The sequence below is a fragment of the Typopeltis vanoorti genome, chromosome 16 (assembly GCF_054136105.1).
Source record: "Typopeltis vanoorti isolate ZY-2024b chromosome 16, IOZ_Tvanoo_1.0, whole genome shotgun sequence".
Classification (NCBI taxonomy): Eukaryota; Metazoa; Arthropoda; class Arachnida; order Uropygi; family Thelyphonidae; genus Typopeltis; species Typopeltis vanoorti.
Window position 1 is genome coordinate 105246357 of NC_143564.1, and position 25720 is coordinate 105272076.

General features: G+C 35.6%; 1 protein-coding gene across 1 annotated transcript in view; it reads left to right on the top strand.

The window, feature by feature from the left end:
- Positions 1 to 25720, top strand: part of LOC150098243 (BOS complex subunit ncln) — a 351007-nt gene that overhangs the window by 154811 nt on the left and 170476 nt on the right. Inside the window, exon 6 of the mRNA XM_090406188.1 lies at positions 19629 to 19732. Within this exon, the coding sequence (XP_090262314.1) occupies positions 19629 to 19732 (104 nt within the window). The remainder of the gene's footprint in view (positions 1 to 19628; positions 19733 to 25720) is intronic.

The window sequence follows — 25720 nt, forward strand, 5'->3', positions numbered from 1 at the left end:
ATGTATTGAAAGTCTAGCTGACCCTCAAAGTAGTGCAGCATTAATTGAGAAAGAAAATACTGATATTTTCTTGAAAGAATATGGTTCATTTTGGGTAAGTAATCCTTCCCTCAGATTAAACTACTTAACACTTACTGAAATGAAGAAATCTGAAGGATATGAAAAGAACATGAATTGTTCCATCTTAGCTTATTCTGAGTTTTTATCCAAATCACCTTCCCCAAAATATGGCTCAACATTGGGAAGGAAGCAAAGGTCACAGAGACCAGAAGAGAAAGCAACAGATATAATATAATATATTGACCTGATGATAATAAGACTGGTATTAGATAACATATCATCACATAGTTTTAGGAAATGTGCAAAGGACTCAAAGGAGCTATTAACTTGATTATTTAATGAGAGCCTTGTAACAGAAGGTCCCCAAGGAATGGAAAGAAGGTGCAAAACATATGTAGGACAGATTTTCCAGTTATAAATTAAAGATATCAAGAAATTATATACTTGGTTTAATCCTTTATCCAAGTGTAAGCAAACAAAGTTTGTGCCTGAAGTATTTTTAGTACTGAGGAAACTTGTGGTAAAGGTGATATGACTTCTCATCACTTGCCTTATCCCATAATGCAAAGCACTCCTTGCGGACATATATAATGCTATGCATTATGGAAGGGGTCACTACCCAGACTGGTTTCGATCTTTATTGAGGTCTCATCAGTGGGAGCCAGACCCAGAGGTGATACCAAGGTTGAAGTAATGCAGAAGTCATACTTTTATATACGAGTTGCCAAGAAGTGCCACACCTTATTATTATAATACTCTGGATTAGAGATAGATAGTTATTGAAAGTTTTTTTTTTTTACTTTGTTATACTTTAAATTAAAGATACCAAGAAATTATATACTTGGTTTAATCCTATATCCAAATGTAAGCAAACAAAGTTTGCACCTGAAGTATTTTCAGGACTAGGCAGCTAGTAGTAAAGGTGGTATGACTTCACATCCCCTTGCAGCCTTCCAAAAACTCATGATTCCCTAGATCACCCAACAATGAGTGCCCCAAAGGATCTTTTAACTCAGCGTTGTTCCACTCAGCAGCAGGCTCACCCCATCACCTAGAAGAACTCTCGGCGTTGGCTCTACCCAGTGGCAGGTCCATCCCACCACTGAGCAGAGCCGCTCATATCTCATCTGAGGGATAACAGCGACAGCCGAGCCTCAGTTATAAGTTCATTGGCTACAGCATTGCCATCCATTACCCTGGGCAGAAACTCTGCTTCCCTGGAATCAAGTCACCAACCGGTTTCGACCTTTATTGAGGTCTCTTCAGTGGGAGCCAGATCTGGTGGTTATATTAAGCAAGACTATAAGGGTGAAGCAAAATGCTTTTATAATCCCTGCTATCTGATAAGGTTGCTGTGTGAGGAAAAGTTTATGAGCTAAGTGCTCTGCCTGAGTGGGTGCGATTTAAAGATCTTCATTTGGAAGTAGGATGGCCTTGGGTCTCCTATATTTGAAGAAGTCTGTTTCATCATAATTTGCTGCTTGTTGCACTAATTCATTTGGATGCGAAGAGGATGCTGAGAAGGTGATATTAAGGTTGAAGTAATGCAGAAGTCATATTTTTCTATACCATTTGCCAAAAGGTGTCACACCTTATTATTAAATTACTCTGGATTAGAGAAAGATTGTTAGAAGTTTTCACCTTAGTTATACTATAAATTAAAGATACCAAGAAATTATATACTTTTTAATCCTTTATCCAAGTGTAAGCAAACAAAGTTTGCGCCTGAAGTATTTTCAGGACTGGGGCAACTCGTGATCAAGGTGGATCAAGACTTGCCCCAATCCTGAATATACTTCAGGCACAAACTTTTGTTTGCTTACACTTGGATAAATGATTAAACCAAGTGTATAATTTCTTGGTATCTTTAATTTATGGTATAACCAAGTGAAAAAACTTCCAACAATTTTCCAGTTATAGACAGTTTTTATCAGGATATTTTTACATGAATTCCACTATATAAAAGAGTGTAAGCCTATATTGCATCAATACTGTGGGGAGACCAAGTGTTTGATAATCCAAATGCCATGTTCTAGAGACCAAACTGTTTTGGATCTACAGTAATCAGGATGGTGATATGCTAAAATTCATACTCTCAACAAGATATCACTGCACCAGCAAAGGTTGGTCGATTGGTAGAGCCTCTGCTACTAATGGTTCAAGCAAAAAGTTAAGCAAGTTTGAGCACAGTTAGTAGTTGGAAAGAGATCAATCATTCGAAGCTCTCCCTTGATGAGTCTTTGGACTCTCTGGAGGTGTCGCATAATAATAATAATATGCAATCCCCATATTACCTGAACCAACATGTAGCATAGCATCGCCATCACTGATGCAATGATGATGCTGCATGTACAGTGGGGTATGGAAGCTTGGAAAGCTGTGTTATGGAGCAACAAATCATGCTACACCCTCTACCAAGCAGATGGATGGGTGTGGTGAATTCCTGGTAAACATCTGTTACTAAAGTTCATAACCTCAACTATGAAATTCAGAGGTGGCAGTTTGATAGTATAGTCCTAGTTTTGCCTCACACCTCTGTTTGTGGTACCACAAACATTGAACTCTGAGACATTCAGTGTTTGTCATACCACAATACTCTGAGAGGTATCTGAACATTCTTGACAATGTACTACTCCCTGCTTTGTAGCATTTCTATGGAACTAACCATTGTCTCTTTCAGCAAGACAGTGCATCTTGTCATAAGGCTGCTGCTGCTTTAACTAAATGGTTTGTGAAAATGATCATACCACACTTGACTGGTCTCCACAGAGCCTGATCTCAACCCTCAACATCTGTGGGATGAATTGGAACATCAGGTGAGCTTAAGCGATATCTGCCTCACAACAGGCCAGGATCTCATTACGTGCCTGCAGAAAGGATGGTTCAAAATTCCAGTCAATCGTTATCTTGCGCTTGTGGAAAGTATGTTCCATAGGATTGCTGTGGTCGTTGCGGCAAAGGAAGTCCTACATCTTTGGTGGTTGCCACGACTGTTTGTTTCTCACACTGTGACATCTGTTGACTTCTTTTCAAGCAGTGTATACAAATAACTATATTATTATTTTTTATTATTATTATTTGACACCTCCAGGGAGTCCAAAGACTCATTGAGGGAGAGTGTGCCAATAGCATCGAAAGATTGCATCCCTTCCAACTACTAACCGGGCTCAAGCTTGCTTAACTTTTTGCTTGAGCCATTAGTAGCAGAGGCTCTACCAATCGACCAACCTTTGCTAGCGAATTACATTTTAAATAGTATGCAAAAGTGCCAGTGATTTGATACCCACATTCTACCTTTAAAAAAAATAATATAGATCTTAGCCTTAATAAAACAAACATTATGTTAAATTATTGATTAGGCCACAATTTTTGCTGTATTAAAAGTATCGATATGAATTCATTCTCTGACAATATAAATAGGATATAGCTCTGATGTAGGTGTTTCCCCCCCCCCCTCCTTCCCACTAGAATAGGCCAGTAGAATAATGATCAAATTATTGTTATTTTGGCATTCTGTTTGAAATGTAATATAGCTTGTGAATTAATATGAAGGTTGAAACATCAGGAAATTAAAGTAATTATTCTTAACATGGTTATAGTCTCCATAATTTATCAAAATGATTGCTAACCACCATGTAGCATTAATAATAAGATATAAGATTGATTTCTCATTGTTTGATATTCAAGTATACATATTGTGAGTATTACTGGAAGCAAGTATTGGTAACAACTAATCTGTTAGCCTGGACAAATTTCAACAATCTTTCACCTCCGGCATTGCATTACCTTAGACTAAATTTCCAGCACAGGTCTGATTATCTCATATGCTTTGCCGCTTTTCTATTGAAGTTGCAATTCAAAACAGTTTGTAGGCTTGTAATGCATATGCCTATGTAAAGTTTACCTCTGTAGTTGATCTTATATTTTCTGTCCCTCGTCCACAATAGCGCTAACTTATACTGGAGGCTAATGTACTTCCCAGAGAGAGAGTGAGAGAGAGAGCCGTAAGTCAACGTGGCTCTGATTCTTCAGCCAGTGCAATATAAGATTCATTATAAGACACAATCATATTAGGTTCTAGAGTAAAGTCACTGCTAAGAGAGATCCTCTCCTCAGAATGCGTGAAATACAATGGACATCCAGAAAGTAAGTTCTGTTTTTAAATATTTTCACTGCAGCACTGCGATCGTAATGGTGCGCATGCGTGCTGAGTTTGTTGATTAATTAGTAAGGCATTAGTGCCATTTTCAGACATTCTCGCAGTGCATATGCTTCTTGGTGTGTGTTTATAATGTCTAAGAAAATCAAATCACCTGCTGCATGTGAAATTAGGTCAGTTATCCATTTCTTGAATGCGAGGAACATTAAAGCAGCTGAAATTCATCAGCAAATTATTGAGGTTTTTGGAGAACATGCAATAAGTGATTCAATGGTAAGATGGGTAAGACTTTTTAATGAAGGAAGGACAAGTGTGCACGATGATGAACAGAGTGGGTGACCATCTTTAGTGACTGACGATTTGGTGCATTCAGTTGAAGAGAAGATTCGACAGAATAGAGGATTCGCTATGACATCACTCTCGCTACAATTTCCAGAAGTTTCACATTCATGTCTTCATGAAATTGTGTTGGAGAAACAATTATAGGAAATTGTGTGCACACTAGGTGGCAAAGTTGCTTACAGGAACAACACAAAGTGAATCGGCTGGGCATTGCGTTGGAATTCTTGACACGCTACCATGAGGATGGTGATGCTTTCCTGAGCAGACTTGTCACCGGGGACAAGACTTGGGTGTTGCATGCAACCCCTGAATCCAAACAAAGTCCATGGAGTGGAGGCACACCTCATCACCAGGCAGGACGAAATTGAAGATAACGATTTCTGCTCGGAAAATCATGTGCACTCTGTTTTGGGACAGACAAGGAATTTTGCTGGTAGGCTTCTTGGGTCAAGGCTCCACAGTCAACATGAGTATGTACTGCCAAACCCTTAAAAAACTGCGTCTTGCAATCCAGAATAAACGACATGGCATGCTTGCCAGGGGCGTTATTTTTGATTCATGATAACACCCACCCACAGATGGCTGGCGTAACACAACAACTTCTCGCCACCTTCAGCCGGAACAATTCCATCATCCCCAATAAAGTCCTGACCTCACGCCAAGCAACTTTCACCTGTTCAAACATCTGAAATCTTTCCTTGGTGGCTGACGGTTTCAAGACGACGATGAGGTCAAAGAAGCAGTCAATGCATAGTTTGTCACAGGCAGCAACCTTCTATGACAAAGGTATACAACTTTTGGTGCCCCGTTATGATAAGTGCCTGAACAATGGCGGGAATTACGTAGAAAAGTAGTGAAAGATGTCTACTTTAATTTCCAATAAAGTTTTTTTTGTGAGTATATTTTTGTTTCTCTGACAGCCCATCGGAACTTAATTTCTGGACATCCCTTATATGTAGTAATAATACTACTGTTCCACAACTTCTTATTGTTTATTCAAAGCAACCTTTTTAGGGCTTCCCTCATCCACCCCTCCCCTCGAGGGATGCACTTGATAGGAATGGGTTCTGTCCCTGGACAGTAGATATTCATGCTCATTCTCTTGATCCAAAGTTGGACAGAGTTATAAGGAGTGATGCTGATATCAAAGATGAAGAAAATTTAAATAGACATTTAGCTTGAATGCACACATGCATGAAGTTTCTTTGTTAATGCTAATAAATGCTATGTATTTTGTATTTGGAGTCCAAAGGAGTAAGGTTATGTACTGCACTAGTACATAAACTTAGCAGCAATGTGCAATGTTAAGAGTAGTAGTTGACAGAGATGTGAATTTTAGAAAATACACTACAAGTGTTACGAAGACTACTGTACAGTGCATGTAGGCAATATCAGGACTTATGGATGAAACTGAGGAAAGTGTAACCTGCAAAATTTACTTCGAGAGTTTATGTGATATGTTTAATTTTACATATCACATAAACTTCTCTCTTCCTCCTCGGAAAGGAGGAAGAGAAAAGAATATATGGCGTAGGATGAGGAGGAAGTGATGGATGAGGGCATAGGGAACAATTCCATAAATGTGTTGTGAAGAAGGGAGTGAGGAGTTTATTTTTTACATAGAGTGGTGAGTGAGTGGAATACATTTCTGAAATGTCTTAAGAACATTAACACATTTCAGAAATGCGTTAAAAACATTACGGTTGTGAAAAAAATTGAGATTTGATATGATGAATGTGTTATGGTTGTCAGAGACCTCTGGTGATGAGAATGCTGACTCTATGGAGATTTGTTATTAGTAATAATTAAAAAATTTCCTTTGAAAATTATCTTTATTTTGAAATTTTGAGATATAACATCATGCATTTTCTTTCCATAAAATTTTCTTTTGTTCAAAGAAAAAGGTGTGAGAGAGCATGCCAAGTAAAAGGAGGGTCAGAAAACTTGAAGTGTAATCGTATAAGGATCGCTCTTCATTGAATTGATCAACAAACACAGTTAACATGGATTACAAATTTTTAAATAAAATTCCAAAATTAAAAATTCTTTATATAACTTTGCCATTTTCAAGTTAAAATATATAAATTTTACTTTTATGAAGGGGTTGAGGGTAAGTACCCTCAATTCTTTTGTTATAGCAAAATTCATATATGTCGACCTTTAGCACAGGCAAACAAGCCATTGAAAAAACTCAGGTTTTTAACCCTGCATCTCAGGAAGCTTGATGATAAAAGTGCTATTATGGATATTAAGGGAGTGTTTGGATTTAGGATTACAAGATGGTGGAATTTGTTGTACTCTTGTCCTGATGCCTCTAAAATCATTAATCCATTTTAGCCATGGGTTAATTTTTTGTTAAAATGGCTAAAGGTGGAGTCTAGATGCCCCTGATTTCCAGAAAGTTAGTTATGGATAAAAGCCTACGTCTTTTGGTCTGTGCGATTATAGAATATATTTTGTTTATTTATCTATATATGTTTTTGAAAGGGTTAACCATATATAGGTCTCATATAAAAATGGTAGGATTTTTATTTCCTGTGAAACAAACTGACTTTAGAACATCGACAATCAGCAAATATATTACCCAACAGTTGGAAGTTTTTTTCTTTCCGCTTGGTTAGAATATAATAAATTTAGTTTTAATCCTTTATCCAATTGTAAGCAAACAAAGTTTACATCTGAAGTATCTTCAGGACTGAGGCAACTCGTGGTAAAGGTGGACCAAGCAATCACTCCATGTCTAAGTATCTCCCATAATGCAAAACACATCTTCTTGCAGACATGTATAATGCTATGCATTAAGGGAAGGGCCACTACCCAGACCGGTTTCAACCTTTATTGAGGTCTCGTCAGTGGGAGCCAGACCCAGAAGTGGTGATACTAAAGCAGAAACAATGGAGAAGTCATATTTACTTATACGAGTTGCCAAAAGGTGTATCATCTTATTATTAAATTACTCTGGATTTAGAGAAAGATGTTGGAAGATTTTTCCACTTGGTTAGACTATAATAAATTTAGCTTTAATCCTTTATCCAAGTGTAAGCAAACAAAGTTTGTGCCTTAAGTATCTTCAGGACTGAGGCAACTCATGATAGTCCTGAAGATACTTCAGGACTACCATGAGTTGCCTCAGTCCTGAAGATGCTTGCTTTTTATATGTCTAATAGAATATATGATTTTTTCCTGTATACTCTTGGAAGGTTTCATTTTTTTCAAAATACCAGCCATATCCAAATGAATGTTATTAGCCAGGCAGGTGATTCATTCTTACCATGTTCTGCACTAGTCATTATTTCCATTTTCATTCTCCTTCCCTCTCTCTCTTCAGTCTGTCTCAATAATTGAAATCATACATACCTTATAATCAGTGAGGTGACGTAGAAGTACATGTGTCCTGTGTTTGGGAAGATGTCATCAGAATCCATCAAGGATGAAGTAAAGATTTATAAGCACTTCTCAGCAAAAAATGAGTCAGTCTAGTAGAGGTGGCAGATATTTTTCTCCCTGAGAGTTATTTTTTGCTACTGGCAAAATCTGCAAATCAGCTAGTGATTCACAAACATATCTTTTATTTGTGGCCTTAGTTGTCTCAGCATTAAATAACCAAAACTTTTTAATCTAACTTGCTGATATAGGGGTGGAAGCTTAATCGTTTTGCTCCACCTTCCTCACATCTAAGGATAACCTTCTGCCTCTGAGTTTTTCAGACATCTACCAAATTCTTTGCACTTGTGGATTATTTTATTTTGGACAAAGATGAAGATCTGCTTTTCTTCACATTGAAGAACGTAAGTCTTATATTACTTATCATATAATATCATGAACCTCAACTGTCTGGACTTGTTACTAAACCTTGCTAATGCTTCTGCCTGGTATCTCCACTTGGGCCTGGCTCCCACTGAAGAGACCTCAATAAAGGTCGAAACTAGTCTGGGTAGTGGCCAATCCCTTAATGCATAACATTATACATATCTGCAAGGAGATGTGTTTTGCATTATGGGAGATACTGAGATAGGAGTGATGTTACTTCCTCCACCTTTGCATCGAGTGGCCCGGTGTTGTACCACCTTACCCCAGTCCTGAAGATACTTTCAGGCATAAACTTTGTTTGCTCACACTTGGATAAAGGATTAAACTAAATTTATTATTTTATTCACTAAACATAATTCATTGGAACAAGAAAAGAATCCTTTATAAAAATCGTTTCCTCATAGAAAATCTTTATAAAGAAGCATGTAAAACATTACGCCTTTGTCCTAACTTGAATAAATCCAGTGGTCTCTGTCTATCCCATCTATGAAGGTAGTACTTTTAAAATCTGCTGATCTTTCCTGACTATATATATGTCATAGCCCCCCCCCCCTTTATCCACGGGTTCACTAGCCACAGTGAAACCCAGTTCATAAATATTATACGGAAAATTCCAGCAATAAACAATTTATAATTACATTGGCTACTAAGTGGATACTAGATGCAAACATTATTTCAAAGTCGAATGTTTGTAGAAACTATGAATATTTCATAAGTTTGACCTGAGAGCTTACGAGATACAATCTTCAGCATCCCGAAATTGAATTATAGAGAGGCCTCTGAACTAACTTAAGTACTGCAAGCTAAAGCAACTCGGGGATGCCGAAGTTTGTATTCTCGTAAGCAGTCAAGTCAACTTACGAAACTTTCATACTTTCTACAATCATTCGGCTTTGAAATAATGTTGGGTCTAATATCCACTTTGCCTATGTAATTTTACATTGCCAAAATAAAGTCTTTTGTCTCTTTCTTTTATTAATGAGCAATTTATAAGTTTTAAATTGCACACCATTCTGAGTAGTTCTCGGTTATCAGATCGACTGTTACAGTATCGCAGTGCTTGTGTTCAAGTAACCCTTATTTCATTTGATAATGGCATCAAATCGCTAGAGTGGTGTATTCAGATATGCCGTAAAGTGAAGAGAAGCCGTAAAGTGCTTCCTTTTAAGTAAAAAAGTGAAAGGTCTCGACTTTGTAAAATAACACAGTCCAACACAATTTTTGCCGACTTTTATATGAGACTTGTTTTTTACTAATTTGGGTGTGCTGATTTCAAATATCAAACCCATTTTTCTCTATCACATCAGGTTTTCCTCTGTGGCATTTTCTTTTTGCTAATTTGTAAGTTTTTGATAGTTTTAAGGAGGCAGTACTATTTAGAGGATCAAAAAAATCGATTTTTTAATATTATTTTCTGAAATTATGTACTTTTAAAAATCTGTTCCTAACTTTTTATCAAGAAATTCAAAAAATACCCGAAGATATAGTCTATTATTCAAAGCGGTGCACAGATCAGAATCGGAGCGCTCGCCACTCTCGCTTGTTAGTAAACGAATAAATGCGTAAGAATCTGCAACAGCACATATTGGCGCTTTGAATGCGAGAGAGGCCGATAATTAGATACATAACTACTTAACAATATTCATTAAAAATTACAAGAATATTTATAAAAAAATAACAATTTTACTTACACATGAGTTTCAGGGAATAAATTTTTGCTTGTAGCAATTTCTGCTGTGTGTTCTGTTTTGGCAATCCCTTTGAATACTCCAACAGTATTCGGCCATCATGTGAGAATCCCATCTTCCTTGGTACTGATCTGCCATAGTTTTTAAGTCTTGATGAAATATTTCACCTTGTTCATCGCTTACAGCACCTAAATTCTTGGGAAATCTATCAAGATGACTGTATAGGAAATGAAGCTTTATGCTCATGTTGCAACCTAGGTGCTGGAAATTTTCAAGCATTGTTTCCACTAGATCTTTGTAATTGCATGCTTTTTTGTTTCCAAGAAAATTATTTGCAACCATCGTAAATGAAGTCCAGGCCTCTTTCTCAATTTCGTTCATAGAGTTGATGAAATTTGGGTCTCTCATTAAAGTTCTAATTTGCAGTCCATCAAATACACGGCTTTAATTTTTTCATAACTAAGTCATGGAAATTTTTCACATGTATCGGAAACAGTCACCTTGCAAATCTAAAGCTTTAACATGCTGCTTCATAAGACCTACTTTGATGTGTAGAGGTGGAAAAATGATTTTTTCTCTGTTGATTAAAGGTTGATTTATAACATTCTGTTCTCCGACATTTAAGGATATTCTAAGAGGCCAATGTTTCTGACTCCAGTGTTGGTTTCTAGCTCGACCATCCCAGAAGCATAGAAAACATGGAAACTTTGTATATCCTCTTTGAAAACCAAGTAAAAAGTTCACCATTTTAAGATCCACACAGATGATTCAGTTATGGTCTGTATATTTTAATAACTTCAGAACCTTTTTAATGTCCTCATATGTTTCCTTTAAATGGACTGAATAGCCAATAGGAATTGAATCATATACATTCTCATTGTATAGTAAGACACACTTGAGACTTCTGCTTGAACTGTTGATAAATAAACGCCACTTATTTGGATGATATTGTACAACACTGATTTCAGTAAGTAAACCTGACACATTGTTACAGTAAACAAACTCACACTCGTGTTTAAAATATTGTACAAGATTACTTTCCCTGCTACGATAAAAAGTTATCTTCGTATCTTGCTCCAGTAAGTTTTTTCATTTAATCTTGAAGCTAACAATTCCGATGATTCCTTTGATATGCCCAAATCTTACTAAGTCATTCTATTCCGCTTGAGTAAAACGTTGCGGTCCAGAACTAGAAATTAAATTTTCATTATCTAAATCAATATCTGGGTCTTGCTCCTCAAGAACATCTGGCATATCCCGATCATGCTCGTTCTCAAGTAAAGGAAGTCCTTTATAAATTGGCATGGCTATTTCATTGGAATGAGCAACTGGTCGAATTGCTGAGTCGAGATTTGGATACACAATTTTTTTCTTATTCTTATTATAACCATAAGTCTGAACTAAACAAAAGTAGCAATCATCTATGTGATTTTTCAGTTCACGCCAAATCATTGGAATGCCACAAGCTAATTTTTGGCGTTTTCCCTTGCTCCACTGTCGTAAATTTTCCACACATGACTTCCACACTTTATTTGGAGCCCATGACTTGTCCTGATCTGCAATTTTTACGTCAAAGTATGCAAAGTACACTTTCTTAACGAAATCAGTGATATTTGTCCTTTGACTGGGAACAGTAAAGCTGCCACAAATGTAGCAGAAGGAATCTACACTATTGACACAATTTCGAGTAGTAGACATGATGTATTTTCTTCACTGCCGACAAACATGCAATTAACAAGACAAAAAAAATCAGAGACTTTATTGAAACATTATTAGCGCTCATCATACTTTCACGATCGATTAACGATTGACTGATTTCGATTGTTCTTTGTCCGCTATGACGCATATAGCATTCATTTGTTTTAGGCAGTTGTCATCGCCTACTTTTCATCACCTAAATGTATTAGGTTGGTTATCGGCCTCTCTTGCATTCAAAGCGCCAGTATGTGCCGTTGCAGGTTCTTACGCATTTATTCGTTTACTAACAAGTGAGAGCGGTGAGCGCTCCGATTCTGATCTGCACACCGCTTTGAATAATAGACTATATCTTCGGGAATTTTTTGAATTTCTTGATAAAAAGTTATGTACTTTTAAAAATCTGTTCCTACATTCAGAAAATAATATTAAAAAATCGATTTTTTTTGATCCTCTAAATAGTACTGCCTCCTTAAAACTATCAAAAACTTACAAATTAGCAAAAAGAAAATGCCATAGAGGAAAAACCTGACATGATAGAGAAAAATGGGTTTGATATTTGAAATCAGCACACCCAAATGAATAAAAAACAAGTGTCAGATCATAATCAGCAGAAAAAAAAATTTTTTTTGTTGGCCAGTGTAATTAATAAATAAATAAGAAAGAAATGTTTATTACAAAATGTTATAATTGTTCTATTTTATTATTAGTTATTGTTATTAATATTTTACTGAGCCTAATTTATAAATTAAACTTTAGCACGGGTATGTATGGATGCAAAAAAACAGTATACATAGGGTTCGGTACTATCTGTGGGGAGTCTTGGAACATATTCCCCATGGATAAGAGGGAGACTCCTGTATATATAGTGTGTGTTTATATATTATCATCATCAGCCATTGTCAGTCTGCTGCTGGACGAAGGCCTTTCCAAGATTACTCTAAAACTGTCTGTCCATGGCTCCCCTTTCCCATGTCACTCCTGCAAATCTGATGATGTCATCAATCCACTGTGATTTAGGCCAGCATCGTGGTTGTTTTTCCTCTTGTGGAATCCAATCCAGTACTTCTTTGATCTTGTCTTCGAGCAATATGTCTAGCCCATCATCTCTTCCTATGATGTCAGGTTCGATTTCATTTTTTTTTTTTTATGTTGAACCCATACACAGGAGGTTGGTTGGCCAACCTATAGTACATTAGTACCGTGTATGGGTAGTGGGTTGGGAAAGGAGGAATTTGTGCACAGAATCTGATTTGAATGACTTTAAATTGTATTCCTTGGTGAACACAGCTGGTGGGAGACTGTTCCACATGCAGCAGTTGCAGGGATGAAGGAATAAGAAAAGAAACTTGTTCTGTTTGTTTCTAGGTGTACTATGAAGGGATGTTGTGCAGCAGCTGCACGTGTTCCACTGAGCTTAGTACTGAGTGGAGGAATTATTGATGTTATTTCAGATGAGCATTTACCATGGAAATATTTGTAGAATATACATACTGCAAGACCATACGTCTGTGTGAAAGTGAGTGTACACACACCAGTGGCGGCCTGTGAAGTTTTAAATGGGGTTGCTGCCTATACAAAATAATTTTTTAAAAACTTTTTTTCTTAATTAGTAACCAATTTATTAATAAATAAATCTGGAAATCTGTATATTTATTTATTAATAAATTGGTTACTAATTAGGAAAAAATAATTTTTTTAAAAATTATTTTGTATAGACAGCACCCCCCACTTAAAACTTCACGGGCCTCCACTGACACACACACAAAACATCTGGTGTCTAAAACCTAAATACAAACACAATTTCTGAAGACTGCAATAACTGCAAATTCAGAGAAATCAGCTTGTTGCAATTTGTATAACTGATGATTTTGAGTAGAAAGCAGGTATGCATTCAAATTTTTGAATCATGGACAAAGGGGTCACATAATTGCACTCAACAGGATAAAAGGCAGAAGACTATGCTAACCAGATCGTGTTTAAAGGAAACTCTTTTTGTGAAGGAATAGTGCAAACTTGGGTGTCTTGTAATGTCTCAAAGACATCATATAGATAATTTCATGCAGGAAAGAATTCTTGGGAAACTTGAAGAAAGCCCCAAAATTACTGATATTGCTAAAATCTCACATAGCATTGTATCCAAGCTCTGGGCAGTGTTTCAGACTAATGGAATGTGTTCCAGACATTTGTTAAGATGTCACCCTTGCTCTACCGTGGAGCAAGATTTTTGGTTATAACAGCCAAACATAATCAACGTACTACAGCAGGTCAGATTGCAAAACAGCTACATTCAAACACACAGGTATGTGGATATCTCAGAAAACTGTGGCAAGATGTCTGCAACAAGTAGGCCTATGTGCCAGAAGGGACTATGGCTAGTGAAAAATATTGCAACAAAGTTCTTGAATGTCATGTTTCATTGTTCCATGATGCTGTAGGCAAAGAATTCATTTTTATGGATGACAATATCATATCACATTGTACATGAGCAGTGAAGACATTTCTGGAGACCAAGGATGCTAATCAAATTGAGTGACCAGCACGCTCTTCACCAGTACCGTCGACTGGGTGTAGCGTAGAGGCGGCCTGCCTCACGGCGTGGCTTAATAAGGGCTCTCATCCAGCCATGTTGCGGTAGGCGCTGTTGCTATGCTAACAATTCCTGTTTGCGTAGCAAGTGAGGAAATAAATTTTTCCAAGCTTAAACCAATTAAAAATTATTTGCGAACAGCAATGACCCAAGAAAGATTGGTTGCTCTAACAATCGATAGAGGTGGACATAGCTTATAATTTAAATTTAGAAGAGCTCATAAACAATTTTATTGTGCGATAACCCTGTAGAGCAAACATATAATTAATATTATTACGTAATTGTTTTGCATTAATGTTTCTCTTGTAATAAAATAAAATAGCAATTGGAGGTTTTCTTATATTTTGTCTTATAATCCATCAGGGACAATATTTAATTGTTTGCCTCAGGGCGCAATCTAACCTGGCGACGGCCTTGCTCTTCACATCTGAACAACATACAACATGTTTGGGAAGCAATAGGGAAACACACTGCTGCTTGAAATTCCCCACCAGAAAACAAACAAGACCTTCATTTTGAAAGAGGATTGGGCCAGTTTGCCTCAAGAACTCCTGAATCACTTGGTGCAAAACATGATATGACGTGAGAACTACATCACAGTTTGGGGTGGAAATATTCCATACTGAAATATCTCTGTATAGTTTTCAGTAAGCACTATATATTAATTCCTTCATTAGGTCCTTATGAAATTTGTAACTTTTGCCAAAAACATATTGCAATTTAATTTGTATGAAATTTTTTATAACACATTCTTTGTGTAGTATAATGTTAAATATGCTAATTTTATTTATTATCTTATTAAAATACATCTTGTCTTCTGTGCCTTTGTAATAAAACTATAGTTATCTTGTTTAAACCTTTTTTCTTTACCTTTATTATACATCACTTATGGCTGCAAATAATAAAGCTCACGTGTGCAAAACTTACAGAACAAAGAAATCGCCTCTGGCTGGAGCCAATCTCTTTGTCTGACCTACTGGTGTTTATTCTCAACTGAATTTGGAAAATTTATTTAGTTTCTAGCTGTGCCACCAAATTCGTGGGTGGGAAGTGAATCTCCCTCCAAAGAATAACACACAGGAAACCACACAGAACTTTTCTCTCTTAATTCTAAGTAAATCTATCAACTTAAATTTCCTGTTATGCAGTCATGACAATATCTATTTTTAAGGCTCACACAGATTCGAATTAATGAGTAGTGCATTGGAAATAGAAATTAGACAAGTTATTTAAACAAGAAAACAATTTATTTAACATCAATGAAATGTACAATGGGTCAATTTTAAGTACTAAGTAAATTAGCTTCTATGCTTCAAATTACAACTAATGACTATGTTTACAATTTAGTTCCTCATCATATTCAATTCTAGTAAGACCACATATATATAATTTTCTCTCATTAAACTTGGTTATACTCAGATTAATCTTACATAACATTCTGCAGGCTTAGGCAATAGCTATAACATAAAATATACGATATTTCACTTTCAATTTTTAACCAGACTTTCTCTCACATATAACAAAATATCTCAACTATCAGCATAAGGCCTAAAGTCCTCAAGTATCACTATAAAACAAGTCCCTTAATTAAATTACTGTCACAATCTTTTTCTCTAGCTAAACAATGAAAAGATCTTACTTGAACAGAAGTCTGTACCTCTCTGAATGATCCTTGAAATCTTCTGTTCCCATTTGATTAGCATTGAACTGGGGTGCCTTTTCCGGGGCTTGTGAGATCCATCTTAATTATCAGCGGAAATCAGGAACTTCGCGGCATGGAAAATCTGCATCTAAATTCTTCTAAAACGGCTTATCTTAGTCGCGTCCATCTCTCGACATTTTTCTATCTGGAACACAGATCTCCAATTACAGGTTACAAATTATCTCCGACGATGTTAGCAAAACTCTGCTGCCGTAGCGTACATTGTAACTTCAGGACGGAAACCCATGTGACCTCAAAACTTCTCGCTGACCCAGAACCGGATCGACTCAAACTCGTACTCCAAGAAAAAGACAAGACTCCGTTTCAACGTAGCGAACTGCTATTTATATGGTCCTGATGACCTTTGTTTTTGCTTACATCATCGTCCCCCACCAGGTACTTTGGTGGTTTGCACCCGTCACTCTCGTCGATTGGTGCAGTTAGTCGGGAGAACCCCGTGAACTGTTGACCCTCGAGGTTGCAGTTGCCCCAGGTCATTAGTATAAATAACCTTAATCCGTTTAGAATTACGGATGACTAAGAGGTTTCTTTAGACACTATTAATCTTACACTTATTTTTCTGTTCTTTTACAAAACCCTTTAAGGTGACAATATTTAGTAATATAAAAAAATTTATTTCCAAAATTAAAAAATATGAAAATTTCTCCATTAACTCGCAAGTATTTTTAGTGAATTTTGTTTACCTGTAAAATCAGTACACAAGAGGTTTTTGAATTAAGTCCTTATATACACGATTTTACAATAATTTATTAGTATGTTGGCAGCGCTTCCGTAGCTTGGTTGGTATAAGCGAAGCCCTTTGCTCAGAAAGATGTGAGAATAAATGTGAGTTAGCCATTCTCATACGCAAGTAGGGGGTTTTTTCACCCAGAAACGTGGTTTTTTTTTCCCCCATGAACACACATCTACAGACATAGGACATACACATACCTGGAGGCAAAGGCTTACCACCTTTTCCTCGAGGTGGTCACAGTTTCTAATTGCAATAGGCCACTAGGCCTAATATACATTAAAGGAGGAGTATGCTGGCAATAAATTTATGTCCGCATTTTGCTGTAGTCATGAAAATTTTTTCATATACAGGTAAAAATGTAGTTCATTCTTAGCTTTTATACATCAGTGTGTCGAGAAAAAAAAAAGTGTGTATTTAGAATATTCAGGTGTGCGGTGCGCACAACTAGGGAATAGCAATTTTGCTGATATATCTCTGCATTTATTCCTTTTTTAAAACTGTTCTAATTGTTTGCTGGCTTCGTGTGATTCCTAAAATTAAACATGATATTATGATGCTCATGAAGAGGAGACATTTTCTTTTCTTTTCTTTTAGTGTTCATTTTTAGGAGACGTTTTGATGTGTAAACATTGTATGACATTTGTGTTAATATCATGATTGTGCAATTACAAATATGGACACCTTTGAGCCCTTTAAACAAATACAAATTCTTAGCGTTCCAGTGGTTTAAAACAGTCTAGAAGGTGAGGCAGGGTGTATGCTGAGACAATCGCTCCACCTAAGTCATCAGTGACTGTGATGGGTTATTGTATAAAGCAATCCAATTGAATGTTGTCATTTGTCATGAGTTGATGTTTGTGTTTTCTGAATTTCATCTGTTTTGTGTGCATAAAATGTGAACTGACTTGTTTATGACACCAATATACACAAGTCTTTTATAAATATTTATAATTTTCTGTAAATAATTTCTAACTTTTTTGCTCATATTTACAATGGGAAACAGTGTTGATGATGTACTGACAGTCCTATTTTCTGCCAGAGCTTTCATGGCTTGTGTTATTATAGTCAAAGAAGGTTGTGTATTAATAAGTAAAATGAGTTATTTAAGCCTTTCTTTGGTTCAATCCAGAAAAATTATAATTTCCCAAGTGATTACTTTTTCCGATTTCTGTGTGTATTATATAGCTACATTTAAAAATCATATCAAAATTCAAATTATCTGTGTCTTACTCTAGCAGTGCCGTAACGAGGGTATAAAGCGCCTGTGGCAAGCGTCTGACTTGTGCCTCCCAACCCAAAAATGACAAAAATTTTTAAAAATTTAAATGTAACAAGTTAAATTTTACTAAATGCAATATGTTAAATACTTACTATTAACCTCATCAAAATGAGTTGCCTGTAAATCTAATTATGTATTTGTATAAATAAATAATCTATTAAATAAGAATAAATTTTTATTCATATTCAATAACAAATAAATTAAAGAAATACATGACATAGGTATAATATAAAATAATATAATAAAAACAAATAAGTTCAGCATATTTTATAAAGAAATTTTTATAGCTTTTTCATTTGCAAACACATCTATTATATTGTCATAATTTAATGTTTTTGCAATATCTTTTTCAATTGATATTATAGACATGTTGTCAATTGCTCTTTTATTAGAAGTCATTAATTTCAAATAACATAATGAATCAAGCTCATAATGCTCATATATCAGGATAGTGGCACAGAGGATTGCTGCAATACTGAGAAGAACGCTGACCTGCAGAGATAAAAAGAGTTATCAGTCGTTATATAAGACTCTGATCAGATTAGACTGTTGTTCTCAGATTTGGTCCCCAGGATTTGAAGGAGATAAATTAACTGTGGAAAGGGTACAGGGGCAGATAACAAAGATGGTTTCAGGATTGTACAATGTTAGTTATGAGGATTGGCTAAGGGAATGTGGACTGCAGAGTTTAGTAGGTAGAAGGAGAGGTGATGTGATTGAGACTTTTAAACTGTTGAGAGGTAGTTACAGGGCTGACACTGGGGAGTTCTTTCGCGTGGTTGAACAGTGGGAAGGAGAGATGACAAGGGGCTATCCCTGGAAGTTATGATAGGAGACTATGAGCAAGAGGGTGAGGAGTGGTTTCTTTGCATGGAGGGTGGTTGAACCGTAGAATGCATTGCCTGATAGAGTGGTGAGAGCGAGAGCAGTCAATAAGTTTAAGGAGTGGTGAGATAGACTTTGTGTTTCCTAGGAGCGACCTCCCATGATGAGTCTTGATAGACTTTGTTTCCTAGGAAGGACCTCCTGCAATGAGTCTTTTGACTCCATGGAGGCCTGAATAATAATATGCCCATTATATTATTGGTAATAGCAACAAAGTATTGGAAAAGTGCTACTCTGGTTTGAATTTTAATTGTTTATTTACTAATTCTTTTCATTATCCTTTGTTATAGGTGAATAAATAAATGATTAAGTTTGTAGCTTCATGATTGTGCCCTTTAATTTTATATCAAATTTTGAAAGTCTCAAATGTTTGTGAGGCTTTACAGAAGCATATATCAGCAGTTTATCATAGTTTTGTGCTTAGTTTCAAATCATATGGTTCATCCAAAAAGAAAATAAAACAAGGTAGTTACTGTAATTATAAAATGCCAGTGCTTTACAACCAGCATTATTGATATTGATGTTCTAAAATTTACTTATCATGATACTCCAATTTAAATTCAAATCAGTAAAAAAAATTGCCCCTATGAAATTCCAGTAATATATTTACAGTATAATAATATTCATATATATATATATATATATATATTATCCATCTCTTTAGTCATTAGCTTATGGAGCAGATTCAAATGGTAGTGGAATTGCTGCTCTTTTGGAGCTTTCGAGGTTGCTGTCTAGGTTGTATACAAGTTCTCGAACTCATCCTCGGTAGGTTGCATTGCTTTGCTATGCTATCATATTGTTGTAATATGGAAATTAATTGCTCAATAGTTCTGAGCATTATTAACTAGTGTCATAATATCTGACATTTCTTTCAGACACTATCCATCTCAGTGTTTCTTAACTGTTTTTTTTGACCAATTCAACACCTACATCTGTCTTCTTTCTTACCTGCACCATGCACAAATGACACACAAAAACATAGAGAAACAAAAATTTTACTAATGCTATGTAGCTTTGGATTGATAGTTGGCTATAGTGAGTTCACTATAATGGTACTATAGTAAGAATAAATATACTGCAGTAATCCACTACAGTTTATACTGTTTCTTATATGTATCAGCATATTTTTTCTTTCTTAAGTTTTCTGTTTATGATCTTTCTAATTGATCTTATTGTAGCTTTTTATTGTACTGTTTTATTTTCTATAGGTAGTCCTAACCTGCATTAATCCATTTTATACAGTAAAACCCAGTTAATTTGATATAGTGTATTTTAATATTAAATCTGAAGAGTGGATCTAATTTTTTCACTGACTGAACATACTTTGTATGCTTTTCAGTGTTCGTTATTATTTCAAAATATGGTTTATTTTAATATAAAATGCATTAATAAAATTGTATTAATCAGTTTATTATTATTATTATTACATGACACCTCTAGGGAGTCCAAAGATTCATCAAGGGAGGTCACCTACTCTACAACTCTATCTCCATCACTCAATCAACTAACCGCAACTACACCAACGCCATCTACCACTCACCACCACTAGTATTTCCACAGATAATCGCAAACATTCATGTCCACAGCGGGATTCGAACCTACAGTCTTTTAGTTGAAGAGTGGATGCTAACCACTTGGCCAACCAGGCCAGTTTAGTTTCAGTTAATTTTAAAGTCTTTATGAATGTAACCAGTAAGGGAGAGGGAAGTTTCTTGTCAGAATGTTTGACTTCTGTTGGACACTTTAAACTTTTCAAAATATGGATATTGAATTTATTATTTTTTGTTTGTTTTGTTTTGTTCTGCAGTCAGATCTCACTAAACAGCCTTGTCAGGTTTCAAATTCAAAAACCCAAAAGACATTCATTAAATAAGCATAAAAAAGGTAAAGAAATGCACAACTTGATATTTACATAACTTAATAACACTAAATACAGTAGTAATTATATCTTCTTCAAAAGTTATCTGCATGTCAGATAACTTTCGAAGAAGATATAATGTGTTAAAAGCTAGGACAACTGACTTGTCTCTTGAATCTCGTTTTAATGCTATGGGAAACAATATACAATCAGAAAAAACATCTTGGGTAAAAAAAAATGCTTGGAAATTAATAAAACAATATCAAACAGCAGCAGTTCTTGGGCAACATAAGAAGAGTACCTAGAAAACTTGGATAACAAATTAGATGATTTCAGTTATTGATGTTGATGGGAGGAGAATAGGATAAGAAGAATTATTCTTATTATGTGACACCTCCAGGGAGTCCAAAGACTCATCGGGGAGGGCACCTACTCTATAACTGTCATACAACTCATCCGCCAACTACAACAAACTGCAACTACATCAATGCCATCTACTGCCCACCACCACCACTAGTATTTCCACAAACATCCATGCCCAATGCAGGATTCGAACCTACAGCCTTTTGGCTGGAGAGCAGATTCACTAACTCGGCCAGCCAGGCCAGACAAAAAAAATCTTGAAATAACCACGATCTGTGGTTATTTCAAGTTTGCATACATATCAGTTCAAAATGCCATCCTATGGGCTGTATACGATACCTGTGCCAGATATCGACTATTCAGGACTAGAACAGAACTTGCAACGCTCTTCCTTTGGGCGATCTAGTGATGTGGATGACACATCCACGTTCGCTGAACTACACAGGGAATAATAACAGGAATGCACTAAAAATAAATTAAAGATGCCAAGAAATTATATTCTTGGTTTCATCCTTTATCCAAGTATAAGCAAACAAAGTTTGCATGCGAATTCACTTCACAACTGGGCTATTTTTGTCTATAGAAGCTAATGACTTTGCATCAGTTGCCTTAGTATACCATAATGCAACGCACATATCCTTACAGACATCTGAAGTGACTTCCTGCACAAACTTTGTTTTCTTACACTAGGATAAAGGATGATACCAAGAATATAATTTCTTGGCATCTTTAATTTATAGTATAACCAAGTGAAAAAACTTTCAGGCACATGCACCATGAAACAGTTATGTTGGAATGCAGGAAAGATTCACTGAAAATGGAATGAAAGAAAATGGACTATTGTAGAAATACTAGAAATATGATAAAAGATTAAAACAAAAAGATCTTGATAAATTCCAAAAAAATATAGAAAACAGTTAGAAACAGTATTTGAAGCAACTGTACAATAGATAAGATTTAAATATGAATGTAATAGTCAAAATAGATTGCACAAGCAAGGATAAAGGACCTGATCTTCTAGGATAAGAGCAATTCGCATACTGAACAGTGGAAAAGCACGAAGTCAGGATAGTATGAGAACAGAACTGATAAAGAAAGCAGGCAGTGTGATAAAAATCTGAGTTCAGCTTATTAAAGAAAGTTGCAGAAAAGGGAAAATACTGGGAGATCTCAAACAAAATTGTAATTATGTCAGTAACAAAAGCATACAAACAAAGCTAATGCTGCAAATTGTACAAATTATCACAATTTTAATCTCCTCACATGCTTCAAAAATACTTCCCAGAATAATATAAAAGAGAGAGAGAGAGATAACATAGAAGAGACGCTTAGTGAAGACCATTTCAGAAGAAGGGGAATAATCCTTTCTCTACAGCAAATCATAAAGACTGAATTGGTATTTTTGTTAGGATAGACAGCCAGATTTGGAAGAGGAGAGAACTTTGAAATTAATTTTGAAATTCCTATAACTAGTTCTTTTTAATTAATACATTGAATGTGTAATGAATAAAATAAAAGTGGAAATAGTATCTAATATATATTCATAAGTGGCCATTGCGCCATGGATTGGATTTCCAGATGACATTGAGTTAATTTGTTGATTTGGAAATTGTAGGAATTCCCATCTGAATTCTTACAACAACAACAAAAAAAGGGAATAAGCATAATTTAGAAGAGTGAGCAGAAAAGGAAGGTAGGGGGCGGAGAAAATTCAGAGTAAAGAAGCCTATACTGGGGAATTAGACTAACAGCAGGAAGCAAAAACTTAAGTGAAATGTTATGACTGAACAGCAAAACTTCAGCATGAAGAATCCATAAGATTCCATGAACTATTGAGAACAGTCCGTGAAGTTTTCACAGAAGACAAACTCCCTTGTGATGTAATGCAATGAAGGTAATGGCACCAGCTCTGCTGTGAGTAAGAACTTTCCAGAGACTATGGATAGAAAGGCACTATCACTGAAAAAAAGAAATTTCCTCTCTTGGTTACGCTAATCATAGCTTAATGGATTATCTAAAATAATTTACACATTAAATGAGGTAAGATAATGTGTTTTGGTATTAAGCAAGAAACAAATTACAATTGTTTCTTGCTTAATACAATTAAAATTACAATTACAATTGTGATTATTAATCAACCAGTGTGATTAATAATCACACTGGTTGATTCTGTGTGTGTGTGTGTGTGTGTGTGTGTGTGTGTGTATCAGGAAAACTAAAAAAAAATCAGCTAACGCCTATGTTGTTCCCGTATAGGAAGTAGGTGGGGCCGTTTTACCCTATCTTACTTTTGGAGACTGAGTGGGCAGTTCAATCTCCACTGGTAGCCAATCAGAGAGATAGCTAGGCCAAGACTATCACTGATTCATTGGTACGCAGTATCAGGAACTCATTTGTAATAATTAATACGAGTTAATGAGGACTTTAAGTGAAAATTAAATGTTATGATTTGAAGCCACTGGTAAGGTATTTTTAATTGAGTTTAATGACTAAGCTGCACTAATAACCTGATTCAGCTAAGTATACCACTACTCATGTGTTTGCAATGTAGAATAAAATATATATTATGAACATTAACTTGTTTCCGTTTATTGTAATCGAGTTGTTTGAAACATGTATTGTGAATATTGTTGTTTTATTCAGTTATCGTTAACTATACCCGTGTCATTTTTGAAGTCTGAAAAGTCATCTTGCTATTTGCTATTAATAAAGAGAAACCCACTTACTAGATAATCAGGAGACAGATCTGTTGGCTACACCACTCCACCCACACTGAGTTTACGACCCACCAGGGTTGTAACAGGAACATTTGAGTTATGGTGTTCTTAAATGCTACTGAAAACTAAATAGACAGAAAAAATTGACCAATGAGGAAGTACTTTAAGAAATAAGAGTACAGAAATATCATTAGAATGGTAGGAAATTGGATAGGATATCCTAAGTGGAGGTTTCTGTGGTTTAGAAGTTCACGTGGTATATTCCGGTAATTGGACCACATTTTTTTTTTAATAAGCTATATAAAACACAATGAATTAATAAAAGATCCGACAAGTTTCGAAAGTCGCTTGACTTATCTTCAGGGGTAAAAGGTAACTAGAAGTTAAAACAACAAAAAAGAGATTAACAGTTCATACTATACAGTTGTAGCCGTCTGACTATTCATAAAATTAAAAATCAGAATGCAGATTCAAAGCAGTGCTGGGTTTAAACAATGCTGAATGATGCCACGTTCTGTTGTTCACGTTCATAATGTCTGAGTTCTGACTGAGATATATTTTTTATTAAAGCTGACCAAACTTGGTGGAGAATTAATCCTTGATTTTTATTGCATTGTGTTGGTATTTTAAGCATGTTTGCAGCTTCTTTAAATTTTCTTATGTAACATTTTTTTTTCTATGTACGACATGTTTGTATTCTGCCATAGTACATTGTGGCCGGTGGAAGTGGTATGGAAAGCTAGACCTGATTTTTGTTCTCTTCTGTTTTGTACATCCTTTTGGTGTACAAAAGGATGTACATGTACGTTCATGCGAATTTCCCCAGATCTTCCTGTCTGCCCTAGGTAGCAGATGCCACAAGAACAACAAATGTTGTAAACACTTGGTTTTTTAAAGGATGATGATGAGGAGGTTTCAGATCAAAAACCAAAAATATGGCTACGCTATGTCGATGATATATTCATCATATAGCCAGGAACAACAAATGAACTCATTGCTTTCAAAGATTACCTAAATAATTTGCATATTAATATAAAATTTATTTTAGAACAAGAAGAACTTAGAAAACTGCCTTTTCTAGACATTCTATTAGAAGTCAATGAAAAGGATAATAAACTTTCTTTCTCAATATATAGAAAACCCAACAACACAGGAAGATTTCTTAATGCGGCCTCACACCACCACCACCCTTCACAAAAAATAGGTATAATAAAAACCCTAAGGGACAGAGCGTATAACATTTCCAGCACAGAGAAACGAAGAATTAGAATATCTAAAACAGATTTTTCAAAAGAATGGTTATGAAACCAAGACTATCAAAAAAATCCTCCACACACCTCCTACAAGCATCTCTCAGAAACAAGATTTCAAAAATGCTATCACACTTCCATATATCAAAAATGCTACAGACAAGATGGCTAAATTACTTAGCAAATATAACATCAAAGTAGCCTTTCTGCCGCTGGAAAAAAATTTTGAGATTTCTACATCCCCCGAAACCTCCTCATCATCATCGTTTAAAAAAACCAGGTGTTTACAACATTTATTGTTCTTGCGGCATCTGCTACGTAGGACAGACAGAAAGATCAGGGGAAATTTGTATGAACGAACACCAAAGGAAGTACAAAACAGAAGAGAACAAAAATCAGGTCTAGCTTTCCATACCACTTCCACCAGCCACAATGGCAGAATGCAAACATGCTTAAAATACCAACACAATGCAATAAAAATCAAGGATTAATTCTCCACTTCAAGTTTGGTCAGCTTTAATAAAAAATATACCTCAGTCAGACTGCGGACATTATGAACGTGAAC